The following is a 24308-nucleotide window of genomic DNA, read 5'->3' as shown; positions in this document are numbered from 1 at the left end:
TGCAATCTCTTTATCATGAAAGTTGAACTTACAAATGTAGAATTATGTACAAAAATAACTGCATTCAAAAATAAAACAATGTAAAATTTTAGAGCCCGCAAGTCCACTCAGTCCTACTTCTTGTTCAGCCAATCGCTCAGACAAACAAGTTTGTTTACATTTGCAGGAGATAATGCTGCCCACTTCTTGTTTACAATGTCACCTGAAAGTGAGACATGGCACTGTTATAGCCAGCGTCGCAAGATATTTATGTGGCAGATACACTAAAGACTAATATGTCCCTTCATGCTTCAATCACCATTCCAGGGGACATGTGTCCATGCTGATGACGGGTTCTGCTCGATAACAATCCAAAGCAGTGCAGCCCAACGCATGTTCATTTTCATTATTTGAGTCAGATGCCACCAGAAGGTTGATTTTCTTTTTTGATGGTTAAGTTCTGTAGTTTCCGCATTGGAGCGTTGCTCTTTTAAGACTTCTGAGCATGTTCCACACCTCGTCCCTCTCAGTTTTTGGAAGGCACTTCAGATTATTAAACACTGGGTCGAGTGCTGTAGCTATCTTTAGAAATCTCACATTGGTACCTTCTTTACGTTTTGTCAAATCTGCAGTGAAAGTGGTGTTAAAATGAACAACATGTGCAGGGTCATCATCCGAGACTTCTATAACATGAAATATATGGCAGAATGCAGGTAAAACAGAGCAGGGGACATACAATTCTCCCCCAAGGAGTTCAGTCACAAATTTAATTAACACATTATTTTTTTAACGAGCGTTATCAGCATGGAAGCATGTCCTCTGGAATGGTGGCCGAAGCATGAAGGGGCATACGAATGTTTAGCATATCTGGCACATAAATACCATGCTATGCTGGCTACAAAAGTGCCATGCAAATACCTGCTCTCACTTTCTGGTGACATTCTAAATAAGAGGCAGCATTATCTCCTGCAAATGTAAACAAACCTGTTTGTCTTAGCGATTGGCTGAACAAGAAGTAGGACTGAGTGGACTTGTAGGCTCTGAAGTTTTACATTGTTTTGTTTTTGAGTGCAGTTATGTAACAACAACAAAATCTACATTTGTAAGTTGCACTTTCATGACAGAGATTGCACTGCAGTACTTGTATGAGGTGAATTGAAAAATACTATTTTGTTCATTTTTACAGTGCAAATATCTAATAAAAAATAATATACATTTTGATTTCAATTACAACACAGATTACAATATATATGAAAAGATAGAAAAACATCAAATATTTAATAAATTTAAATTGGTATTCTGTTGTTAAATAGTGCAATTAAAACTGCGATTAACCGGGATTCATTTTTTTAATCGCGATTCATTTTTTTGAGTTAATCAAAAAACATTTGAGTTAACTGTAATTAATCGACAGCCCTAAAACAAAGTGTTACGGTACAGAAGGTGGAAGAAAAAGAAATGTAAAAACACTAGATAAGGTACTAATTACAGAAAGGAAAAGATGTTAAAGGATGAGATTTAAAATGATTATGAATGAGAAAAGCAAAGGAAAAGAAATGTAGAAAGTGAAACCATGATACTTATAAACATCAATAAATTGACAATCAGGCTTGTCACCTAGCTCTTCAAACTCGGTAGCTGTACCCTTTAGTTGTTTGCAGTCAGTCAAAGTATCCAAATGTTTTATTTTGCTAAAAAAGGTAGTAGAATTTAGAGAGATTAAATATATGGTCTTTATTAATGTAGATATCTAATTCTGGATCCCTTTTTCTCCCAACAAAACGAGGCTGAGGGGTGAGGTATGCTTAAACTTTAAAAGCCCGACATTTTAAGTCAAGCTAAACATAGTAACACAAAGACAAAGGAATATAATGAAAGCAACATAATTTTCAAAAACCAGAAGACACTAATAATTCAACAGGGTTTCAAAAGTATAACCTATTAGTACAGTATCATACAAGCTCTGATATGTTTCACAATGAACATTTCCGGGTGTACATCAAAATGTTTAAAATAATATTTTTACCCTAAAAGAATGATCAGTTTCTTATCTGGAAATATTCCCTGTGAGATTCATCAATGCAAACTAATGGGTATCTTCATGCCATCCCTGTCAATCAGATACTGCCAATCAGGTTGAAAATTGTCCCTTGCACCCACATACTTTTACTCTTCTCCAGCAGAGAACATACCTACTTGTAAAAGGAAAACAGAGAAATAGGGAAAGCAGCATCCAAGCAATGGGTATGTATAACCCAGGATAAACAGAAGGTGACCAAATTCTTTCATGTGGGTGGGTGGATGGATGGATGGACAGTTATTACTGCCACCTATAGTTAAAGATGTCCCACATTCCCATTATAAGATCCTATTTTACAGTTGTTCATAGAAACCATTGACAAATTTTAACCATTTGGGCTTTTTCTCCATGTTGAGCATCTGCCTCAGGATGTGTTTTGGTTTTTTCCTTTTTTAGGGGAAGAGGCTTTATGTTGGCTTTTTTTTTTTTTTTTTTAATTTCAGTAAAAATGGTTCAGCCATTCCTAAGAACAAATTTAAATTATTTTCTCTCACATTCAAAAACTCTTGCAACTGTTTCACTGAGAAGCTCTTGCATCTCCATGCTTTGGAGCAGGGATTTGAAATTTGGCAGGGAGTCACTGTGGTGTAGGGATGTATCTTTTGCTGTTTCTGTGAAAATCCACCACAATTTGGCCAAATTATAAACCTCTAAAAATTCACGGATTCTACATGCTCAGTAGAGACTTGTTAGTTTGGCAGCTAAGTTATCCCAAGAAGATTCTGTCTCCAATGGGCATGCTCCAACCCTGGCTGCAGGAGGGGAGCAGGACTTTTCCTGCAATTGCTCCCCACTGCTACAGAGCCAGTTACAGGAGCAGAAAGCGGGGAGATTATCTCTCCTGTGCTCTCAGTGCTCCAGCTGTTCATGCCCAGACAGCAAGCAAGAAGAAACTGGTGCACCTGAGTACAGAAGTATGGGGTGGGGGGAGAAACGTGTCTTGAGTCCTGTGGAAAAAATATTATACAAATATGTAGTTAAAGTGCATATAGATTATGATGCAGTCAAGGGGCTAAATTAAGAATGTACAGGCAACCATAATACTAGCATGTCCTAACTTTTGAGTGCCTCACTTGCAACTTTAACACTGTTTTAACGTAGGGTTTTTTAATTTAATTTCCTATATTTTTTAAAACACAAACTGAAAAAAAGTCCATGTGGAACCATACTGACCTCTGAGGTCCACCAGCAGGGTTGAGATCTTTAAATCCACAGCATTGCCTTCTATCACTTGAACTAACAGAACAACAGGTAGCAATAGAAGGCTGCAGACTATGTGGACTTCCACTAGAGGAGGATGGAGACACTCTGCCATGTGTTTCCTTTGCTGTCTGCAAATAGCTATGAATGTTGAGACTCAGGACCTGGGTTAGATTCCAGGTTCTTTAGAGGAGTGCTTTCCAGTGTGTAACAGACCTTTTTGCCCCATCCTCTCATGCCTTTCCCTGTCCCCCTTTCTGCCTCTATCCCCAGCCCCTCCTCCTTCCCTCTGGTCCCTGCCCATCCTGTAGGCTCTGCCTTTGTTCTGTCCCCATCCATGGCTCCTGCCCTCCCCCCCGCTCCCCCCCCCCACACACACACTGCTCTGCCCCTTTGCCCTATCATTGTTCCTACCACCATCTTCTGCTCCCCCTGCTCTTGCCCTTGTCCCCTTGCATCTACTCCTTTTCTTCCATTCCCCCTTTTACATTCAAACCAGGCTGCTTCCTCCTTGTCTTCCATGCTGCCTGAGCCCCACCAGAAGCAACACTGAAAGCACAGGAGAAAGAGTTCCCCTGCTCTCAGTTTCAGTGCCTGGAGCCCCTGGCAGCTCGGAGGAGAAAGGGGAAAATCCAGCCCAGCGCAAGGGATGGCCCAAACACAATCCAACTGGTATGTAGGAGCTATAAGGGAATGAAGCATTCTTGATGCTCACTGAAATCTTCAGAGAATTTAGCTGCCAGCTTCTAACAAGTCTCTACTGTACTTGTGCAAACCGATTTTTTTCCTTGGCAAATCTGAGTGACTTTCCACACAGACACCAAGGTCAGGGCCGGATTAAATCTCCTGTGGCCCAGGGCTATTAGATTTTGTGGGGCCCCTGTATACAAGTCTTTTTCCTAATTTAAAACAAAATGATCACAATTATGGCATCAAGGCTATTAATGCTATACTAAACTTGTCTTTTAATTAACATAAAGCCGTTCTGTGGTTACATTTCAGTTTTAAAACATGTACAATATAGTTCAGTTAATTCAAAATAGCCTACTTCTTACCTTGGAACAGCTGTAATATTAGTTTCTTTCTGAGAGGGAGTATGGGTGCAGGAGGGGGCTCCAGGCTGGGGCAGAGTGTTGGAGTGCAGGAGAGGGAGAGGGGTGCAGGCTCTGGAGGGAGGGAGTTTGGTGCAGGAGGGGATTCTGACTTGGGGTAGGGGTGTAGGAGGGGGTGGAGGGTCTGGGAGGAAATTTGGGTGCAGGAGGGGATTCTGACCTGGGGCAGGGAGTTGGGGTGCAGGAGGAGGTGCGAAGTGCAGGCTCAGGTTGGGAGGTGCTGTGCCGCTGGACTTTTAGCGGCCCGGAGATCGCGATCGACTGGCAGAGGCTCCAGGATTGTCCAGTCGATCGTGATCGATGGGTTGGTGACAACTGAATTGTATATCATTATGGATTTATTTTTGCAGGGCCCCCCTTAGCCCAAGGCCCGGGGCTGCAGCCCCTAAAGCCCCTGCATTAATCTGTCCCTGACCAAGGTGACGTAACATGTATAACACACGAGGTCAACAATACTGGACTGCAGAATAGCTTTTAAAACCTGTCTAAATTGGATTTCTCTCTTTAATCCAGGAAAACACAGATGCCTTAGCTGCAAGTATCTGACTACTTTACAGCTAAATGGAGACTGAAGATGTACAAAGCCAGGCAATTGCCTGGGATAGAACTCTCAATATGGTTGGCAGTCTTGCTTGCTTAATTAAACTGTCTGGATAGTGAATCTTCATAATGTAACATTCCTCAAAAAACAAACAAAAAATACTGAGGAAATTCATGTAAGATTGTTAGAAAAATAGAGCCTAAGTGAAAACGCTAAGTCATCCTGGATCAAGACCAACTCTCATTTTGTAAACAGAGTTGGCTATTTTTGCAGCAACAGGTGTGAGATTACAGCAACAGTAATACTTCAATATCATTCCCCCTCTACTCCCTCCTCCAGGAGTTAAGCAAACAGGTTTGTTTTTGTTTTTAAAGAGTGCTTATGTTAATCACGAGCTTTAAGAACATTAGAGATCTCAAAAAACATTCACATTAAATACTTTTTGAATAAAGAATAAATCTGTACAATCCTGTAATAAGGTTATTACCAATTTTGAAACCTTTTTAAAACTAGGTCACCTGTTTTTGTAGTTTAGCAACTATTTGTGGGTGGGTTTTCTGTTGACTAAAAAAAAAAAAAAATTACTAGTTTTAATGTCAAAGGTTTCACAGAAATATGCCACTCAAAATAATTTATTAAAACCTGAATGAACATTTAGGAAAAAATATATAACAGACCTCTAAGTAGTCCTGTGACTTAAGTGAACAGATAATATAAAGAGATGAGACAACACTAAGCATTTTCTGATACAGTAGTTAGTCCTCTTGGAAGGAATCAACTCCTATGTTCTCTGGATTTGGTCTGGTGACAGGCCTGCCAATTCTTCTGAGTATGGAGTCCCCAGTCACATAGACGTGTCTCTTCCTGGTGCTGGTATGAATCTGTCTTACGTTCTTTCTTGCAGTCCCCTCTACGTTAGCCTTATTTCTTCCTTAGGCTCTTGTCCCTGGCTATCTCTACCATCTCTTCCTCTCTTCTGCAGGGACTGGCTTCCCTTCTTTTTTTCCTGACGACCTTATCTTCCGCCTGTTTCTCCTCCTCATTCCCCAGTGTAGCAAACCTGTTATCCAACTTATTTTCACCACCACTAGCTGGTGTCTTCCTCTGCTTTGTCCTCAGGGTGGCATTCTTCCATGGATAACCCTGTTCTTCCAGCTGTCCACTCTCCAAGTTCTTTTGTTTGGCAGATGCCTGCAAATCTTGAGCTGTCTGTGCTATCCTCTTTTCTCCTCTCCTGCATTATATCTTCAAATCCCCATATGAATTCCATCATTATCTCCAGCTGCATGTCTAATCCTTGGATCTTCTCTGCCATGCGCTCTATTAGGTAACATTTCAAACATAAGTAGCTTCCATCAGATGTTCCCTCAATAATGAAGTATATCCCACAGCTTCTGCATCCAACCATCTTCTTTGTCTCTTCTCCTCCTCAGGTCACTTCTAGTGCTGCCACAGTAGCCACTGTTGTCTTCACTTCCTAGATCCTATTCCTAGAAAAAAAGAAAGGGAAGGGAGGGAATCCTCCCCCCAAACTCCCACAGAAACTCTACTGTTAGCCACCTACCAACTGACAATTAAGTGTCATTCTCTAGCTTGATCTTCTACTGAGCCTATAAAACTGGTTTGACTAGCAGCAAACAAGACCTCCCAAGCACAGAAGAACAAAACCCTATGGCAGGATTTAAAGTGACACGCTAAAGAGAGGCAGTTGTTTTTCAGAGAACAGACGGACATATAGGATCCTGCTGAGGGTTTCTGAAGAAGTTAGGACTGCCTAGGTTACCATCAGGGGATGGTAAGTCTTTAAGTAAAAAACATGCATGTAACTGTTTGTTGTTTTAAAATCCTTTTTCTCTAAAAGCTTTGTTCTTACTGCTAAATAAACAATACTTTTGATTTAAGAAAGCTTTTTTTGTCACTATATACCACCAGTCACAGACTTCCAAAGGGAAGAACAACAGAGGCCCGCATTGTCAGACCTGCAGGATAAGAACAGGTTACTGAAGCCCAGATCCTGGTCAAAAAAATGAGAGAACTGTAAAATTCTATCCCAAGATAGGTAAAGGCTCTGAAACCTGAGGGGGTGCACTCAGAAAGACCAGAAAGGGGACAGGAGTGCAGCTAGCCCTGTAACAGAGCCCAACAGACTAATCTGCTCTACATTGACAAGTCTGAGCCTCTTTCCAAGTATCTGTCCAACCATACACCTGCACATATCAGCTGGGTGGCATGTCCACTTCCCCAGATCAAAGTTACTTCATTAGTCTCCATGTCCCTCTTACCTCTCTCTGACCCACATTCCATGATGATTTCCTTATGCACTAATCAGATTATTTCTATATACTGCACTTTAAATATTATCTCTATTGACTTTGAGAAGGTGCACCAGGACTTGAGCAGCTACTGCTGTTTATGCTTCCCTTGCTGAAATACTGGGACAGTTAGCTCCAATGTATGACCTACCCTACACACAGTTACATGGGGAGTTTTCTCAATGATCACAGCCACTGTGCCTACATTCTGTCTCTGAATCCCACACCCCTGCATGCCGTGCAGGGGGCCACCATATAGATTCCACTACAGGGCATTACTTTGCCTATCCCCGTATGTATGAGCACAGGACTCAGGAAATCCACAATCCCACCCTAATCTGGCAGCTCGACTGCTGACAGTACAGAGAGCCTGCATTACGGGCTGCTGCTAGCTCCTGGAAAATCCAGGGGGAAAAGAAAAACCATCCAACCCCTGATCTCTGTGTGCTCCACAGCTTTGGTCCATCCCCTGGGAAGGAACCTACTGACCAATCCACAGTAAGCGATTTCAGCCACTGGGAAAGTCCCTACCTCTCCCCCACACAGTTGGGGATGGGAAGGGAAGAGCTCCATTAGGCTACCAACCACTATACTCCGCTAGGACTCACCCCCAGCCAAGGAGAGATCTTCACCAGGCGAAACACCTGCACTTGCTGCCATTCTACTTTGCTTCTGCCTGGGGCAAGCATGATTCATGTCACCCTTGCACAAAAGCTCTGTTTCCTTCTGTGAGGGGCTTAAGCTTATGCTGCATCCTTCTGTTCAACCAGATATAGAGCCCCTTCCCTATCTAAATATTCTTTAACCTGTTCTTTCTCTACTTTGGCTTGCATTCCTTCCCAGTTGTTCATATTTCTTGTTCAGTATCTGGTCACCACAAACCATCTTAGTGAAGACTGAAGCAAAATAGGCACTGAACACCTCGGCTTTCTTGATGCCATCAGTTATTAGCTCTCCTTCCCCACAAGTAGAGGACCTACACTTTCCTTCGTCTTTCTCTTGCTACTAAGGTATTTAAAGAACCTCCCTCTTATTGCCTTTTATGTCCCTTGCTAGGAGTAACTCATTTTGGGCCTTAGCATTTCTGATTTTGTTCCTACATGCTTGTGCTATTCTTTTGTACTCCTCGTTAGCAATCTGTCCATATTTCCACGTTTTGTAAGATTCCTTTTTGCTTTTCAGGTCATTAAAAGAGCTCCTGATGGAGACATATTTACATCTTACTATTCTTCCTACAGTTTGCAGTTGTGCTTTAATACTGTCTCCTTGAAAAACTGCCAGCACTCCTTTTTCCCTTAGATTTTCTTCCCATGGGACCTTTGTTAAAAGTCTGCTTTTTTGAAATCCATTGTCCTTATTCTGCTGCTCTCATTCCCTCCTTACCTTGGAATCATGAAATCTATCGTATTTCATGATCACTTTCACCCAAATTGCCTTCCACCTTCAAATTCGCTACCAATTCATCCTGGTTGGCTAGAATCAAGTCTAAAACAGCCTGACCTCCACTTTCTGGAACACTGAGTTGTTCCCAGTACATTCCAGGAACTTATTGGAAATGATGTATTTTGCCATATTACTTTTCCAACAGATGTCTGAGTAGTTGAAGTTCCCCATTACTACCGGTTTTGGGGATATTTCTGTTTTTTCTAGAAACACCTCATCCACCTCCTCTTCCTGATTTACTGGTCTATAGTAGACACATCCATATCTTACTTAATTTTTAAATTTTAAAAATTATTAATTTTTGGTGGTGCATTTTGGTACTGAGTATAAGAAATCTGAACTTAGGTATTCTAGATCATTCTATTTTTTTTATGTCCAATACTCATAAGTTCAATTGGTGAATGCCTATTTGTCTGCTAAGCAGAGAGTCCACCACTGTACTCAGCCCTCTGCTTCCAGCTGGGTATACCAGGGTCATATGGAATGCTATGTGGTGGGGCTGCTTTTCCTAGATAAGTCTTCCCTGGGTCGTTTCCTCTTCATCTAGTCCATTTTATTCTACTGTACTACTCCTCTTATTCTGCTTTCTCACAGAATAGCCTGTGAAGGACTGGCTGACCTTTAGAATGGCTTGAATTCCCTTTTATACTGCTTTGTCCATCAGCTCTCACAAAGTTTTCTTCCATGATATTTCGATGCTGTCAGGAGCTGCTTTGCTTTGTCGTCTAGTTTCTAGGAACAGTAACCTATGCCTGTGTTGCTAGCCATAGCAGATAAATTAAAAGGATCTAAAGAGACATCTCAGTTAAATAATGCAACCAGGGGACTTTCTGAAAGCTTGCTTCCAACCTCTGAGAATTTTTTTTTTTTTTTTACACTTTCTAAGGGAAGAGGCTGGACAAGTTTTTCCATGCCAAAATTACTGAAGTGAGGTGGGAGGATTCTATAGAGGTCCTTACTACACTTGAACCTACCTTGTAGCTCCTTCTTAGGCATGAATCTATTCACCTGGTTGTTCCCGACACTAATGAAATATTAGCCCACCAGCTTTTAACCATTGCACAGGAGAGCCTTGTTTTTGCTAGGTGGTGTATAGAGGAATATAATGAACTAGTATATACTCTATCATAAGCCGGTTCGTTTAGAAGCCGACCCCCCCAAGATGGATAAGTAAAAATGGAAAAATTTTATGACCTGTTCATAAACCAACCCTATAATTCAGGAATCAGCAAACTCTGGCTCCCGGGCCATCAGGATAAGCTGCTGGTGGGCCGAGATGGTTTGTTTACCTTGAGTGTCCACAGGCACAGAGGTAAACCTAAGTAAACAAAGTGTCCCGGTGCGCCAGCTGCTTACCCTGACAGGCCGGGACAGCAACTGGTGGGAAAATTTTTGGGGGGGGAGAAGCTGGGAGTCAGGGGAGTAACCCCTGTGACCACTCCCCACATGACCCTACCCCTAGCCTGGGACCCCCACACTCTCCCCATCCCATCCCATCCCTTCCCACCTTATCTGGGGAGGTCGAGGGGAGGATGTCTCTGGCCTGGCTGGAGCTGCTCCGGCAGGCTGGGCAGTGCGACCGCAGCCTGCTCCGGCGGGCCAGACCGGGCGGTGCGGCTGCAGCATGTTCCAGCGGGCTGGGCTGGGCGACACGGCCACGGCGGGCTCCGGCAGGCCAGGCAGGCAGCGCGGCCACAGCCTGCTCTGGGGGGCGGGGCCGAGCAGCACGGCTGCAGCCTGCCAGCCCCGGAGCTGCAGCTGCTTCGGAGGCTGGGGGGAGAGCAGCGTGGCCAGAAGTGGAGAGACTCTGGCCCCGCCTCTTCCCTTCTGGCTCTGCTGGCTGTGCTGCCTCTCCTTGCTCCCTCTGTTGGGGGGAGGGGCTGTGTCCCACCTCTCCCTCTCTGTACCCGTTCATAAGCCGACCCCCGTCTCTGGTGCTTCCCTTTTTTACTAAAAAAATTCGGCTTACGAACGAGTATATACGGTCATTTTAAACCACAGAGAAAATACGGTTTAATTTCTGAACATCACAGAACAATGACAACATTGGAGCTCTTTCTTTGCAGAATCTGGAACAACTCATTGTATTCGTTTATGCTCAATTCATCTTTGGAAGGTTATCACAGCAACCATACAAGCTAGGGATCTGATTCATTTTTAAAGGAAAGCTTAAATTCTGCAGAAGTTGATGCTATTAACTGGTGAAATATTCTTATTCACTGTGGGCAAGTAGATTTTTCAAACCCTGCAGATGAAGACAGAAGTAGCCAAGGAATTACCATTGAGAACCAGAACCCTGGGTCTGCTTTTTTGACATGAACTTTTTGTCCCATAAAGTTATTGCTTCTTTGAACCCCATATCAGAACACATAGTATTTACCTATAACAGCCTTTTTTCCCCTCAAATTTCCCACCATTGCTATTGTGATGACAACAGTTGTACCTGGGGGCTGTAACAGATGACTCACATGCTCTGTGGACTGGGCACAGATGGGGATGCATAACACACACTGACTAATGGGTTAGGCTACCACTGATTCAGCTCATCTAATAGTAGCAATACAGGAAGTGTTGGTGCAGAAAGAGTGTCAGAGGCTGCTAAACTTTTTCCATCATGTCATCTAGATATGTTCTGAAGAGGGTTAGACAATACAATGGTTAAAACCAGCAGTAGGTACCAGAACCCTGTCTACACAAGCACTCTGACTGTTGATATACCTCCAGTGGAGCTGAATCAACTCTTACCCAGTATATCTGGAATGCCAAAATACAGAGGACTATTTAGCAACTCCCCATAAAGAGGAGCATCTGACTAAACCCTTGTAAATAGTAACATAAAAGATACTGGTTGACTCAAAGGCCCTTTACCACCACCTTGTTCTCCACTGGATTTCTGGCCTCTTGCCATGGTTTTGCACAGAATGAGGAAAGGAACCCAAGGCTGGAGGTGTGGTCAAAAGCCATTGTTGATGAGGCAAGGTTCAAGTTGCTTGGTGGTAGTAATATAGACCATGGAGGAACCACTGCACTGTCCACTTCCCACATTAGGTTTAGGGAGAGGAGTAGAAATATGCTGGCAATGGTAAACAAAAGTGCAGATGACATACAACATCAATGTTTTGGGGGGAAATGCACCAAAGAGAGAATGTGACCAAAACGCTACGAATTTCTTAAAGGGACATCAACTTGAATTCTAATCAGCTTTTTGTTTAGTTGTGGGTTTTTGTTGTTGTTGTTGTTGCTGTCGTTGTTTTAAAAGTTAAAGGCTGTATCAGATGCTGTACCAACCCCCAAGTGTATCTGCCAAATTCTATAGCTTTGCAATCATATTTTCCTATTTTAAAAAAAATGTTTCTTTCTCCTCTACATCTATGTGAAATATCCACACAAATGGGAAATTCACTAACTATAGAAGGGAAAAGGTGCAATGGACTATATAGAATAATGTAAACTGGAAAACAAATGTGACTTAAGTTAACCATGTTTGTTAATATTAATTGAGACTAAGTACCTCATGATTTATGACAGTCCAGCCACCAGATGAATCACTGTCACTGGAATTTTCAGACATTTTCAAAGTAGCTGCAAGTGAAAGTAAATCATGTTAGCATGCAACATATATTGTTATTGTAATTTTTTTCTAAAAATAACAATTAAAAATTTATCCAGGTTAGAAAAGCACAGATCACACAGTTATACTACTTATATAATACTTTACAATTTACAGAATTGGAATAAACTGGAATAAAAAGAGCAGGTCTGTTTTGAAGAAAAAGGTATACTTTTGTATTTCAGTATTTAAAACTATATTCTTGTAAAGTTAAGTAAATAGAGAGTATATGGACTTTCTATATCAAGACCATGGGCAGTGTTTTCGGCCCTCATGGCTACACATCCCTTTTATCCATCTAAAATGCTCAAAATGTGATGAAAAAACAAAGTGCAATTACATAATATATCCCAAGAATATTTGCTAAAAATAGACAAACAATTAAAGATTAAAGGTAATGCTGAGTGCTTAAGACACCAAGCAACTATAATGAAATCTAATTAAAACCATTACTTGTCATAGAAACTATGGTTCTCTGAGATGACTGCTCATATGAATCCCCAGTGTTTGAAGTCCAGCATGCTCCAAGGAAACAAACTTGGAATCTTTTAGAACAGTGGTTCTCAAATTAGGGCCGCCGCTTGTTCAGGGAAAGCCCCTGGCGGGCCGGGCCGGTTTGTTTACCTGCCGTGTCCGCAGGTTCGGCCGATCGCAGCTCCCAGTGGCCGCGGTTCGCCGCTCCAGGCCAATGGGGGCTGCGGGAAGCGGCGGCCAGTACGTCCCTCAGCCCGCGCCGCTTCCCGCAGCTCCCATTGGCCTGGAGCGGCGAACCACGGCCACTGGGAGCTGCAATCAGCCGAACCTGCGGACACGGCAGGTAAACAAACCGTCCCGGCCCGCCAGGGGCTTTCCCTGAACAAGTGGCAGCCCTAGTTTGAGAACCACTGTTTTAGAAAGTAAGGTCTATTGGAGTTACTTCCACCCCAACCCTCAAAAACAGGGTACAATCATTCTTCAATTCCTTCCACTAAGTAAGAAATCCCTAATAATGACTCCAAAGAAGTGGGGAATGTGATGTGGGTATAGAAAGTAGACTGTTGAGAACAAAACAATTTAAAGGTGGAATTTAGCTACAATAAACTGTGAACTTATAATTGCTGCTATAAGAGAGGGGTTAAGGAATGATTTTCATGTATGGTTGCAATTTATGTTTGTTTATTCCCATTTACCAATAAGATCCTGTTTTCTTTGTTGTTAAAATACAATAAGTTTCTAAGCACCACCCAAAAGACTAAAATGAAAACTGTTACAAGTTCTTCATTTTTAGAAAGATCTAATCTACTTAAAAAAGATAAAGTGCTTCAAACTTTATAAACAGTGTATACATTTATCACTTCTTCAAAAAAATTCCAAGTAATCGGAAAACTATTGAATCACGCTGTATTAGCCATCCAACAGAATGGAAGAGTAAGTTTATGGGATGCCAAGGTTGAATAAAACTTCTACAAAGTGATGATTAAATTAAGAACACAAGAAAAGAGTTATATAACACTTTGGTTCATAAATACACACTGTTTACCAGAAATTTTGCCAGTTCAAAATATTCCTGATGAGAGTGCAAAAGTAGTATCTCGTTTAAACACATTTACTTCACTTATTACTGACCCTGCTGCCTTTATCCCTTTCTATATATTTAACCATATTTAGAAGATATGAACTAAACATGAAACAGAACTCTTTTCAAAGATAAAGGTCAACGTTACTCCATATGCATAGCTGTAGCTAGGAATTTACAGGGGGGGAAATTACCTTATCTGGCTCCCTATTGGGTTTCTTAAGAGTTACATTTGTTCAATCCCTGCAGTCACCGCCAAATGTATTAGCAATTATTTTATAACATTCCATTTTCTCATTAAATTATGCTAAAATGTTTAGGGTTTCTACAGAGATATGGTAACACTCAGAACTGATCACTGCTAATAGATTAAGAATTCTTAACAATTAACAATTCAGATATCAATTTAGAATACTGAAAAACCAAAATAATTAAATTTTGGTCCATTTTAAAGAAAATAAATTTACCTAACGCGAAGTACATTCATGCTTTCCATATAGATCCAGAAAGATACTAGCCAGTCCTTGGCTAACATATTTGGATTACCTAGAGGTCTTATTAAAAAAATCCACTAAAATCAATAGAAAGAGACTCGTTAAAATGAATGTGCTTTGGGGTCAGGTACGAGAAGGCTACCAGATCGGATCTAAGTGCTTGTCTACATGGGAGAGTTTAAATCGGATTAAGTCACTAGTCTGGTTTGAAAAAACCTAAGAACACACAACCCCCATTCATTACAGTGAACTAACTCCGCATTTATTGCGAGATCTAGAATCCTCTTTCAAAGTGAAGTAAATTTGCTCCAAATTGAGTTAGTTCGGTTTATTGTTCATGTGCACATAATGCTGCTGTGCATTACTTTGTCAGGCCTCTAACGGCTATCTCACTGTTTTGCGGGTAACCATTACTGACCTGTTTGTTTAACTCTGTGCACTTCCTTGCTCTGGTGTGAAGGTGACTGGATGTCTCCACCCGTTTAAAAACTGGCAGGGGGCCAGATTTTGGCCATTGGATTTGATTGGTGCACTATTATTCAAGGAGCCCTACAACCAGGGCCGGCTCCAGGCACCAGCGCAACAAGCTGGTGCTTGGGGCGGCCCATGGAAGGGGGCGGCATGTCTGGGTCTTCGGCAGCGGGTCCCTCAGTCCCTCTCGGAGGGAAGGACCGGTCGCCAAATTGCCGCCGAAGAATGAAGTGGCACGGTAGAGCAGCCGCTGAAGTGCCGCCGATCGTGGCTTTTTTTTTTTTTTTCTCTACGCCGCTTGGGGCAGCAAAAAAGCTGGAGCCGGCCCTGCCTACAACATGATTTGTGCAGCTGCTTGGAGCCATGCTGAGATCTCATCACCATGTGGGGAGACAGGAAGTTCTTGTGGTCAGCCACCGGAATAAAGATCTTTTTGTGGACATAGTTAAGCAGATGACTGTGAGGGACCACAACCAGAATGCTGAACAATACAAGAAAAAGAACGAACAGTTTTACCATCTCTGAGATTCCCCCAAGACTGTTAAGAATCTCAGGGAAGGAAAGTCAGAAATGCATATAAAAAAAAATGCTATCATAGTCTCTCTGGAATATGAACAATAACCCACTGTGGGTTTTCCCTACTCTCAACCTATTCCACAAACAGAACCATCTTCCTTTCAAATGGCCAAATGCACGCTTGACTGTCATTCTGCAATTACTGAGGTGGTAAACAGTTCCTTCTTTCTGTCCAAGCAGCCTATGGATGGCTTCCTTAACCAAAGAAGCAGAGGATAAGCCGGATCTCCTAGGATCTCCACACTGTTAATGTCCATAATCAATCCTCAAGCAAGACGACTGTATCACATACCCACCGCCTGTGTGTCGGTCTGTAACTAGGATCTTCCGGATTTCACTGTCCTGTTCCTGTCGCCACTCGCCGATCGCCACTGGACTTTTGACTTATGCAAATGTTATTTTCCCAAAAACTGGAAGATGCCTGTGAGGGACTTCTTTTAAAGTGTGGGGGGAAGGATAGCTCAGTGGTTTGAGCATTGGCCTGCTAAACCCAGGGTTGTGAGTTCAATCCTTGAGGGGGCCATTTAGGGATTTGAGGATTTAGTTGGTCCTGCTTTGAGCAGGGGGTTGGACTAGATGACCTCCTGAGGTCCCTTCCAACCCTAATAATCTATGATTCTATGACTGGTGCACAACAGTCACCACACTATCCTTGACAGATAGAGGACTTGAAACCAATGGCATGGACACCATGACGATTGGAAATCCTTTATCTGCTGCAGCCTTCATCCACCTTCACAGCCGTTGTAACATTACACAACAGTTTCACCTCCATTGTACAGTTATCCTCCGTCTGCGCTGCTGTTAGGGACTTCTTGGATCACGCTTTGTCTGGAACCTCGCCCTTGACCGTTCTGCCATGGGTAGCCCTAAGGGAGTACATAACTCCAGGCAGCATCACTCTCGGGGTCATTGAGACACATAAGCCTCTCCACCACTACAAGGTGGTGATCCATGGAGAGGATTAGGTCGAGCATCTCGGCAGCTGCACCCACGACTGAGCAGTCCTTTTTAGGGTCCACTCTGCTCACCCCATATGGGGAGGGGGTTAGAAAAGGTACCCTAAATATAGTCTTGCCTCTGTTTTTCCTGGCTGGATAGCCGCATCCAACAGGATCACCACCTCAGCGGTCGAAAATGTAAGAAACTTTTCAAATTTGGAACGTACGTATCCTGACGGACAACTCAAATACGACCGACCAGAGCCATGTACAGCCATTATTGCTCGTGAATTGAGTCGGTTTAACATCAATATTGCTGCTTAGTCTGAAACTAGAAGAGCTGATGAAGGACAGCTGAGGGAGGAGAAAGGAGGGTACACCTACTTCTGGAAGGGAAAATCTATAGATGAACCCTGATTGCATGGAGTGGGCTTTGCTATAAAGAACAAGCTCGTAAAGTACCTCTCTGAGGTACCAGCTGGCATCAATGAGCAATTTATGACACTCCAATTGAGGCTCACCAAAAATCAACAGGCAACTATTGTGAGCGCCTATGCACCAACACTAGATGCCGATGAGAATGTAAAGGAAGATTTTTATTCTCAGTTGGAAACCATTTTATCGGAGACCCCTACAAAAGACAAGATCATCCTTCTGGGGGATTTCAAGGCATGTGTTGGACAAGACTCAGACCTGTGGAAAGGAACAATCGGGAAAGAAGGAATTGGCAAAAGCAATTCAAATGAAATTCTGTTCCTGACCAAGTGTGCTGAACATTAACTTACTATTACGAACAGTCTTTTCCGACAAAAGGAAAAGTTCAAAACATCTTGGAGACACCCACAGTCAAAGCACTGCCATCTCCTCGACAATGTCATAGTTCGTGCCCGAAATCGTAGTGACGTACTTCTCACAAGAGCAATAACAAGTGCTGATGACTGTTGGACTGATCATCACCTTATTCAATCAACAATGAAAATTAAGATCGCTCCCAAATGGAGGCTGCAAAAGAAGCAGGTCAGGCGCAAGTTGAAGGTTCAAGATTTAAAGGACCCTATTAAGCATGACCACTTCCAAGCAGTATTAGAAGAAAAGCTCCCATCAGAGTTTCCAGAAGAAATTGAGGAACATTGGAGCCAGTTGAAAGCAGTAATCATCAATGCCTGTGAGGAAACCAGAGGCTACCACACCAGAAAACATCAGGACTGGTTTGACGAGAATGATGCAGAAATTGAGCAACTCATCAATGAGAAGAGAATGGCATTTCATGCTTGGCAGAACGACATAAATTGTAATATAAAGAGAGAAGCCCATGCCAAGGCGAGGGCGGAAGTCCAACGTAAAACCAGAGAATTCAAGAACAAATGGTGGACTGGGAAAGCGCAAGAACTCCAACATTTCGCGGATATCCACAATACATGTGGTTTCTTTAGTGCCAGCAAGGCTCTTTATGGGCCAATTTGCCATGGTATGAATCCTCTTCGCTCTAAGGACGAAACCACACATCTGAAGGACAACAAAGCCATCAATTCTCGCTGGAAAGAACATTTTGAAGATCTCCTTAACCGTAATTCTATGGTTGCAGATGAAATCCTTGAGCAAATCCCTCAACAACCATTTAGGGATGAGCTCAGAGACCCTCCCAATTTGTATGAGGTACACAATGTCACCAAGCAGAAAAACAACAACAAGGCAGCAGGTCTCGATGGGATCCCTGCTGAAATCTTTAAAGACGGTGGACCAGAGCTAATTTGGCAGCTTTACCAGCTTATCCTTAAAATCTGGATAAAGGAGGAGATACCCAGTGAAATGAGGGATGCCCTGATTGTCACCCTCTACAAGAAAGGGGATAAAGTGGACTGTGGAAATTATCGTGGTATCTCCCTCCTAGCCACTGGAGGCAAAGTTCTGGCGCGGATCCTTGCAACCCGCCTTCTGCCCCGTCAGAAGAAATTTTACCAGAGTCACAGAGTGGTTTCCGACCACGTTGTGGAACTGTGGACAGCACGGTAGCGGCAAGAAAAGTGTCGGGAGCAAAACCAACCACTGTACATGGCTTTTATTGATCTAACTAAAGCCTTTGATTCAGTGAATCGCTGTGCCCTCTGGATTGTACTTTCCAAGGTTGATGTATTTGTCAGGACATCCAATGTCCTAAAATTGCTTCATGATATGAAAGCGACTGTTCTGAGTAGCAATGGCTCCCAGAGTGAACCTTTCAAAGTACAAACAGAAGTCAAACAGAGCTGTATCATCGCTCCAACCAAGTTTGCGGTTTTTATTGCCATCATTCTTTAACTAATTGCTGGGAAGTTTACAGCTGGCGTTGAAATCCTTTACAGAATGGACGGAAAGCTGTTCAGGCTTAGCAGACTGAAAGCCAAGAGTAAGATTTCCACAACATCTATTGTGGAACTTCAGTATGCTGTTGACAACGCAATCTTTGCCCACTCTGAGAAAGATCTTCAAACTATATTGAATGTGTTTGTCGATGCTTACGCATGTCTTGGTTTCACTCTTAATATCAAGAAGACTAAAGTGCTCTATCAGCCCTCTCCAAATGAGGTATTACATGCCCCATCTATCAAAATCAATGGAGTGGCACTGGAGAATGTCGATCATTTCCTCTACCTTGGAAGTCATCTTTCATCCAAGGCAGATATTGATGCAGAAATTCAACACTGCCTGAGCTGTGCCAGTGTAGCTTTTTCTCGTTTACGGCACAGGGTTTTTGAAGATCACGACATTCGAACAGACACCAAGCTTCTTGTTTATCAAGCCGTTATTCTCCCAACACTGTAGTATGGGTCCGAAACTTGGACAACCTATAGACACCACTTGAAAGTCCTTGAGTGGCACCATCAACGCTGCCTTCATAAGATTCTGAAGATCAAATGGGAAGACAGGCGCACCAACATTAGTGTTCTGGAAGAGGCAAAGACCACCAGTATCGAGGCAATGATCATCCGTCAGCAATTCCGCTGGACTGGTCACGTTGTCCGGATGCCAGACCATCACCTCCTAAAACAGGTCCTGTTCTCTCAGCTGAAAGAAGGGCACCATAACATGGGTGGACAACGGAAGCATTATAAGGACTTGCTGAAGGACAACCGAAAAAAGTGTAATATTGACACTGACACTTGGGAGATACTTGCCCAGGATCACTTAAAATGGAGTGAAGTACTACATGATGGTCCCCTGCACTTTGAACTTGCTCGCCAACAAGCTGAAGAGGACAAGAAGCACAGGAGGAAGGAGAGACTGGCTTCCAGTCATGGTCAACAGCCTCCCGCTGAGCCTGAAAACATCTGCCCTCATTGTAATAGAATCTGTGGTTCAAGGATTGGCCTTATTAGCCACCTGAGGACCCATAACTCCCATGGAAGATGAACTGGTTGGCTATGGAGTGGTAACATTCAGGTGTGGTCAGCTTCCAGATGGTAATGGCAACCCACTTCTCCACAGGTATGGATCACCAGCTGCGTACTCCTGAGTTAGTTCAGCCCATTAAAAAGGTTGCCTTCCCCACCCTGTAATCTCTCACCACTGTTGGTCATCCCAGATCCGCAGAATGATGTTTTCCCACTAATCTATGCTGGTTTCCCAAACCTCAAAATAGCACTGCAGTGTGAAGCTGCTCCAAGATCCACTCTTCTACTATCAGTTGTTCTTTTTTCCCTTGTCCTCATCCCACTTCCTCCCACACTGAAACTGCCGGTGGAGGAGCTGCTGCCATCACCACATCATCTGCTTGACAGTACAGTGGACAGAGTCAAAGCCAAATTCATCTGCTTTGAGAGGTGAAATACAGCCCAAACAGCCTCTACATATTTGCAGTTGCTAGAGTAGAAACATGGAGCATTGTCGGGTCCATGCTGGCACTAGTCGAAAATGGCACTAGTCTACCCAGACAGGAAAAATGGAGCAGAGGCAATGGAAATATGGAATTTTTAAAAATTTGAACCCACCTGGCTTCTGCTATATATCCCACAATTAACAGCGAGAAAAATCCCAGGATACACACTACTCAGCAGCAAAGCAACAGATCCCAGGATGTCCAACCAAGAATACCATGTGTTTAGTACACAGCCAGCTGCTGTCATGCGTACACACAATAAGAACTGAAAGACAGCAGATGACCTATATGCATGCTATTACTTTGTCTTGGATATTATGAGTTACCTGATGTACCTCAAAAAACTGCAGATTAACTCCACAGCACAGACAAGCCCTTATGGGCCTGGACAAATAAACTTTAGTCAATAGTGAGATCTTATTCTCTGATGCCACGTCTTTTGGATGTGGTTGGTGGTCTCCTTCAAACCTTCTCTCTCTACAGTTAATCTTTTTCCTCTTTGAGTGGCCAGGAAGGAAACATTTTCTTTTTTACACTGTGTAGTGTGTTGGTATACCAAACAATGCATGACCACATGGCAACAATTGCTATTCAGGATTCTGATGAGATCATAAAACATGTGTGTTGTATCATCAGATCATTCAGATGCAATTATATAAAACTAACAGTCATCTTTTGGGTGAAGGTGACTATCAACATCAGCACTTGCAGGGAGTGCACTTGCATGTCTTTGACAATTTTCTTGGCTAAAATCCAATAAACAACACTGGTGATCTCAGATGCCCAAGTCTGAGGCTTCGTATCCAAGACCACATCACAGAAGGAATATATATTTTTGTATTAATATTACAATTAATATTACTATACATTTCAAATCTCAAGTTTGCTTTTCCCACAACAAGCCCCTCATTATATTATCAGTGGAACACATTAAATGCATACCTTACTTCAAGATTGTAGCTTAAAAGGGCACTCAAATGGTTGAAATATTGTAAGACTGGTTTCTTCACAGTAATTTTCCCTGTACTCAGCAGTCCATAATGTATTAGAGTAGCAAATTTAAAGATGCTAGCTCAAAAGGAACACATTTTAGATACATGTTACTGAAAGATTTTCTCAATACATGGACAGCACAGCTGCTCCACCAAGTATCTGAACCAAAACTATGCTGGTGGATTTAGAAAAGATGGGAGAGAAAGGAAAACAGGAAAAGAGGGAGCAATTAGAGAATGGGAGGATAGAAGGAAGAGGCACTATAAGAAAATTAGACCAGTTGAGTGGCTTTGTGGAAATCCTCTGTCTTGTAATGTAGGAAGCCTCAGTTAGTGTCTCAATCCTGGTCTTTCACTCCTGAAACATGGGCTAGGAAAGCTGTGGTGACCACTTGCTCAAACATGGCTGTGGGAGGCAATGCCTTGTATAATTCTACCACAACCCCACCACCATAAATGGTCTCCAGTCTTCCTGGGCTATAAGGACTATAGCCACAAGATGTAGTCCTGTAAGGTGGAAATCTAAGAGTTCCAAAAGCTTTAAAAATGGGGGAAGGGGGGGAACCTTACGGCTTCCAAGAGAAGACTTATAGGAAATAAAACAATGTCATGGTCTGACAGAAAATGGAGATCCCGATTCTTCTGTCATCTAAGATCCAGATGTGCCTAGTTGTGGGAGGAATAGCCATCTGTAGCGGGGTGGCTACCCGCTCCAGCCCTGACAGGGTTAAAACCAGCCCAGGGAGAGGGCTGGAGGGCTGGGAGAACAGCCCAGGCTGAGTGGGAAGCAGGCTCAACTGGGGCCACGCCCCAATCAGGGCCCAGCTGGCCCTATAAAGGCTGGGAGCCAGAAACTCAGACAGTCTCTCTCTGCTTGTAGAGAGAGAAGGGTCTGGCTGCAAGGGAGCTGAGCAGGGTACTGGGAGTGGAGCAGAGCTGGGAAGCTCCAGCCTGGAAAACCCCCAGGCTGCGGGCCTAGCTGAGGGCCTAAGACCAGTACCTGCAGAGGGGCAGCCCAGCTATAGAGAGGCAGCAGGTCCTGCCCAACCTTGCCTGTGATGAGTGGCACATACTGCAGACTGCCCCAGGGAGTGGGGCTAGATGGTGACTGGCAGTAGCCATACACTGAGGCGAGGTGGGATTAGTGGGGGGGGGGGGGGGGAAGAGACCCTTCAGGGGGGCAGAAACCCAGTGAAGGGGCACTGGCGTCCTGGGAGGGACACGGGGTAAGGTGGATCACAGGCCTGCAGAGGGCGCTCCTGGCTGGAAAATGAGCTAATTCCTGAAGACGACCAGCAGGAGGCGCCACAGGGGTGAGTCCAACTCCTTACACCATGCAGAAAGACAGACAAGATGCCAAGTATGTGGTTTACTTAGGCTGCAATGTTATTAACTCATCTAGGAACTAACTAACAATAAATTACAGTGCAGGACCCCCACCACCCTTCCCCATATGACGGTTAAGGGGACTAGGGAAAAAGGGTTCTGTCCTAGCTGTACCACAAATTAGGAGCCCCAACCTCCATTCCTCAGCTTATTTAGAGGATGCCTTCCCCTAAACTGCCTTCCTACTCCAGTTTATCAGGGAACCATGCCACCTATGGAACGAATAACTGCTCATGACACCTGTGCTGATCCCAGCGAAGGAGGGCTCTGGCTGGAGGAACACGTGTTTATAGATCTCACCTTCCCCAGGTGCACAAGGGCCCAGTGGCCTCCCTGAGCCTTTTCCAGTCAGCCCTTAGCCCAGGTGATATCACCCTGTCTCTCCACCCTCAGGGATGGAGGACCCTTAAGGGGGCCATGACCCCTTTCTTCCCGCTGACCAAAGTCTCCCCCATCATTCAAGAGTGCAGGGAACGCATTAGAACACCAAGAAAAAGCTGCGATCAAGCATGCATAATAAAAACATTTTACATGTTCATCTGTCATACTAACATCCTCTCAAAGCAGCAAAAGAGCCAACCAGGGGTTGTGCAAACCCAGTAGCATTGTGACCAGATGTGCAGGGACACAGCACCACTCAGGTTTGCCCCAGCTGCCTCTCTGTCATGATCCAGGGGCAGCCAGGCCAAGCATGAGTGGCATTGTGACCCCTTGTGCCAAGCTGAAACACCCCGAGTGGAGAGCTGGGCCCAGCCCCATGGGACAGAAACCATTGCAATGGGGTCACTCTCCAACAACCCCGACAAAGCCTCCCTTCAGTGGTAATTTTTTTTGAGGGGGGAAGCAGTTTCATATTTTGCCCTGGGCACCCAAACACCTGTGTGCAGCCCTGAACTTAAAAGAAAGAAGTTAAATTCAAGAACAAAATTAACTAACAAATACCAAAACTATTAAACTTGCTTTTATTAAAGTCTCTTAATACTTAAGACACTAAGATTTTATTTTATTTTTTTATTCTGTTCCATCATAGTCTTTTGGGCAATACAAGTTATAATAGCTATTACTAATTTCCTTGTCTTGCAATGATCATAAGGGGTACCTAATTTATATACTCTGAAAATGAAGTCTGCAAAAGATGCATAGTAAGGACAGTTATAGTACAAGTGGACTGACTTAGATGAACCATATAAGGGTGAAAGAGTACATTCAGGGCTTGTCTACACTACCAGGTTTTGTTGACAAAACTTATGTCAACACACAAAATTCAACAAAACAAAAATTGCCAAAGGGTGTTCACACTTGCTCCCTCTGTCAACAGATCATGTCCACATTGGGGACACCATCATCAGCAGGGTGAGCAGTGCACTGTGGGTATGTATCCCACAGTGCAATGTTGTGGGAAGGAAGAGCTGATCACTGCGCATCTTGGGATTCTCTCCAAGTTCTCTCACAGCCCCCTCAGCGGTGGAGAGCAGCATCATGAGCAGCTCTATGAGCTCCTGTGCTGAGGAATGGCAAAGCAGCACAGCAGTTTGTCCCCCTCCCCCTGCAGCAGCAGTCTGCCTGCTGCTGTGTTCCTAGTGCAGGGCAGAGCAGGAGCTTTCCAATGATTTGCTCTTTGTTTGTTCCCCAAACAGAGCAGCACACAGATACTTCCCAGAGCTTTGAAAGGGGAAGGGTGCATGCCAAAACACTGAGCAGACCAATCAGGGCAGGCATAGTGGGATACTGGCGGAAGCCAGTTCTGTCGACAAAACAAT

General features: G+C 43.6%; 1 protein-coding gene across 7 annotated transcripts in view; it reads right to left on the bottom strand.

Annotated features, from left to right (window-relative positions):
• Nucleotides 1–24308, bottom strand: part of CCPG1 (cell cycle progression 1) — a 55437-nt gene that overhangs the window by 21291 nt on the left and 9838 nt on the right. For 6 of the 7 annotated variants that reach the window (XM_065412468.1, XM_065412466.1, XM_065412467.1 and 3 more), the window contains exon 2: nt 12179–12249. In XM_065412468.1, the coding sequence (XP_065268540.1) occupies nt 12179–12238 (60 nt within the window). In that variant the 5' untranslated portion in view covers nt 12239–12249. Of the gene's footprint in view, nt 1–2005; nt 2091–12178; nt 12250–24308 lie in introns of those variants that run through there. The other variant, XM_065412471.1, reaches the window with a different exon arrangement.

The sequence above is a fragment of the Emys orbicularis genome, chromosome 10, assembly GCF_028017835.1.
Source record: "Emys orbicularis isolate rEmyOrb1 chromosome 10, rEmyOrb1.hap1, whole genome shotgun sequence".
In the NCBI taxonomy this organism is placed as follows: domain Eukaryota; kingdom Metazoa; phylum Chordata; order Testudines; family Emydidae; genus Emys; species Emys orbicularis.
The sequence above is the reverse complement of the archived record's forward strand: the minus strand, read 5'-3'. Positions and strand labels throughout refer to the sequence as shown.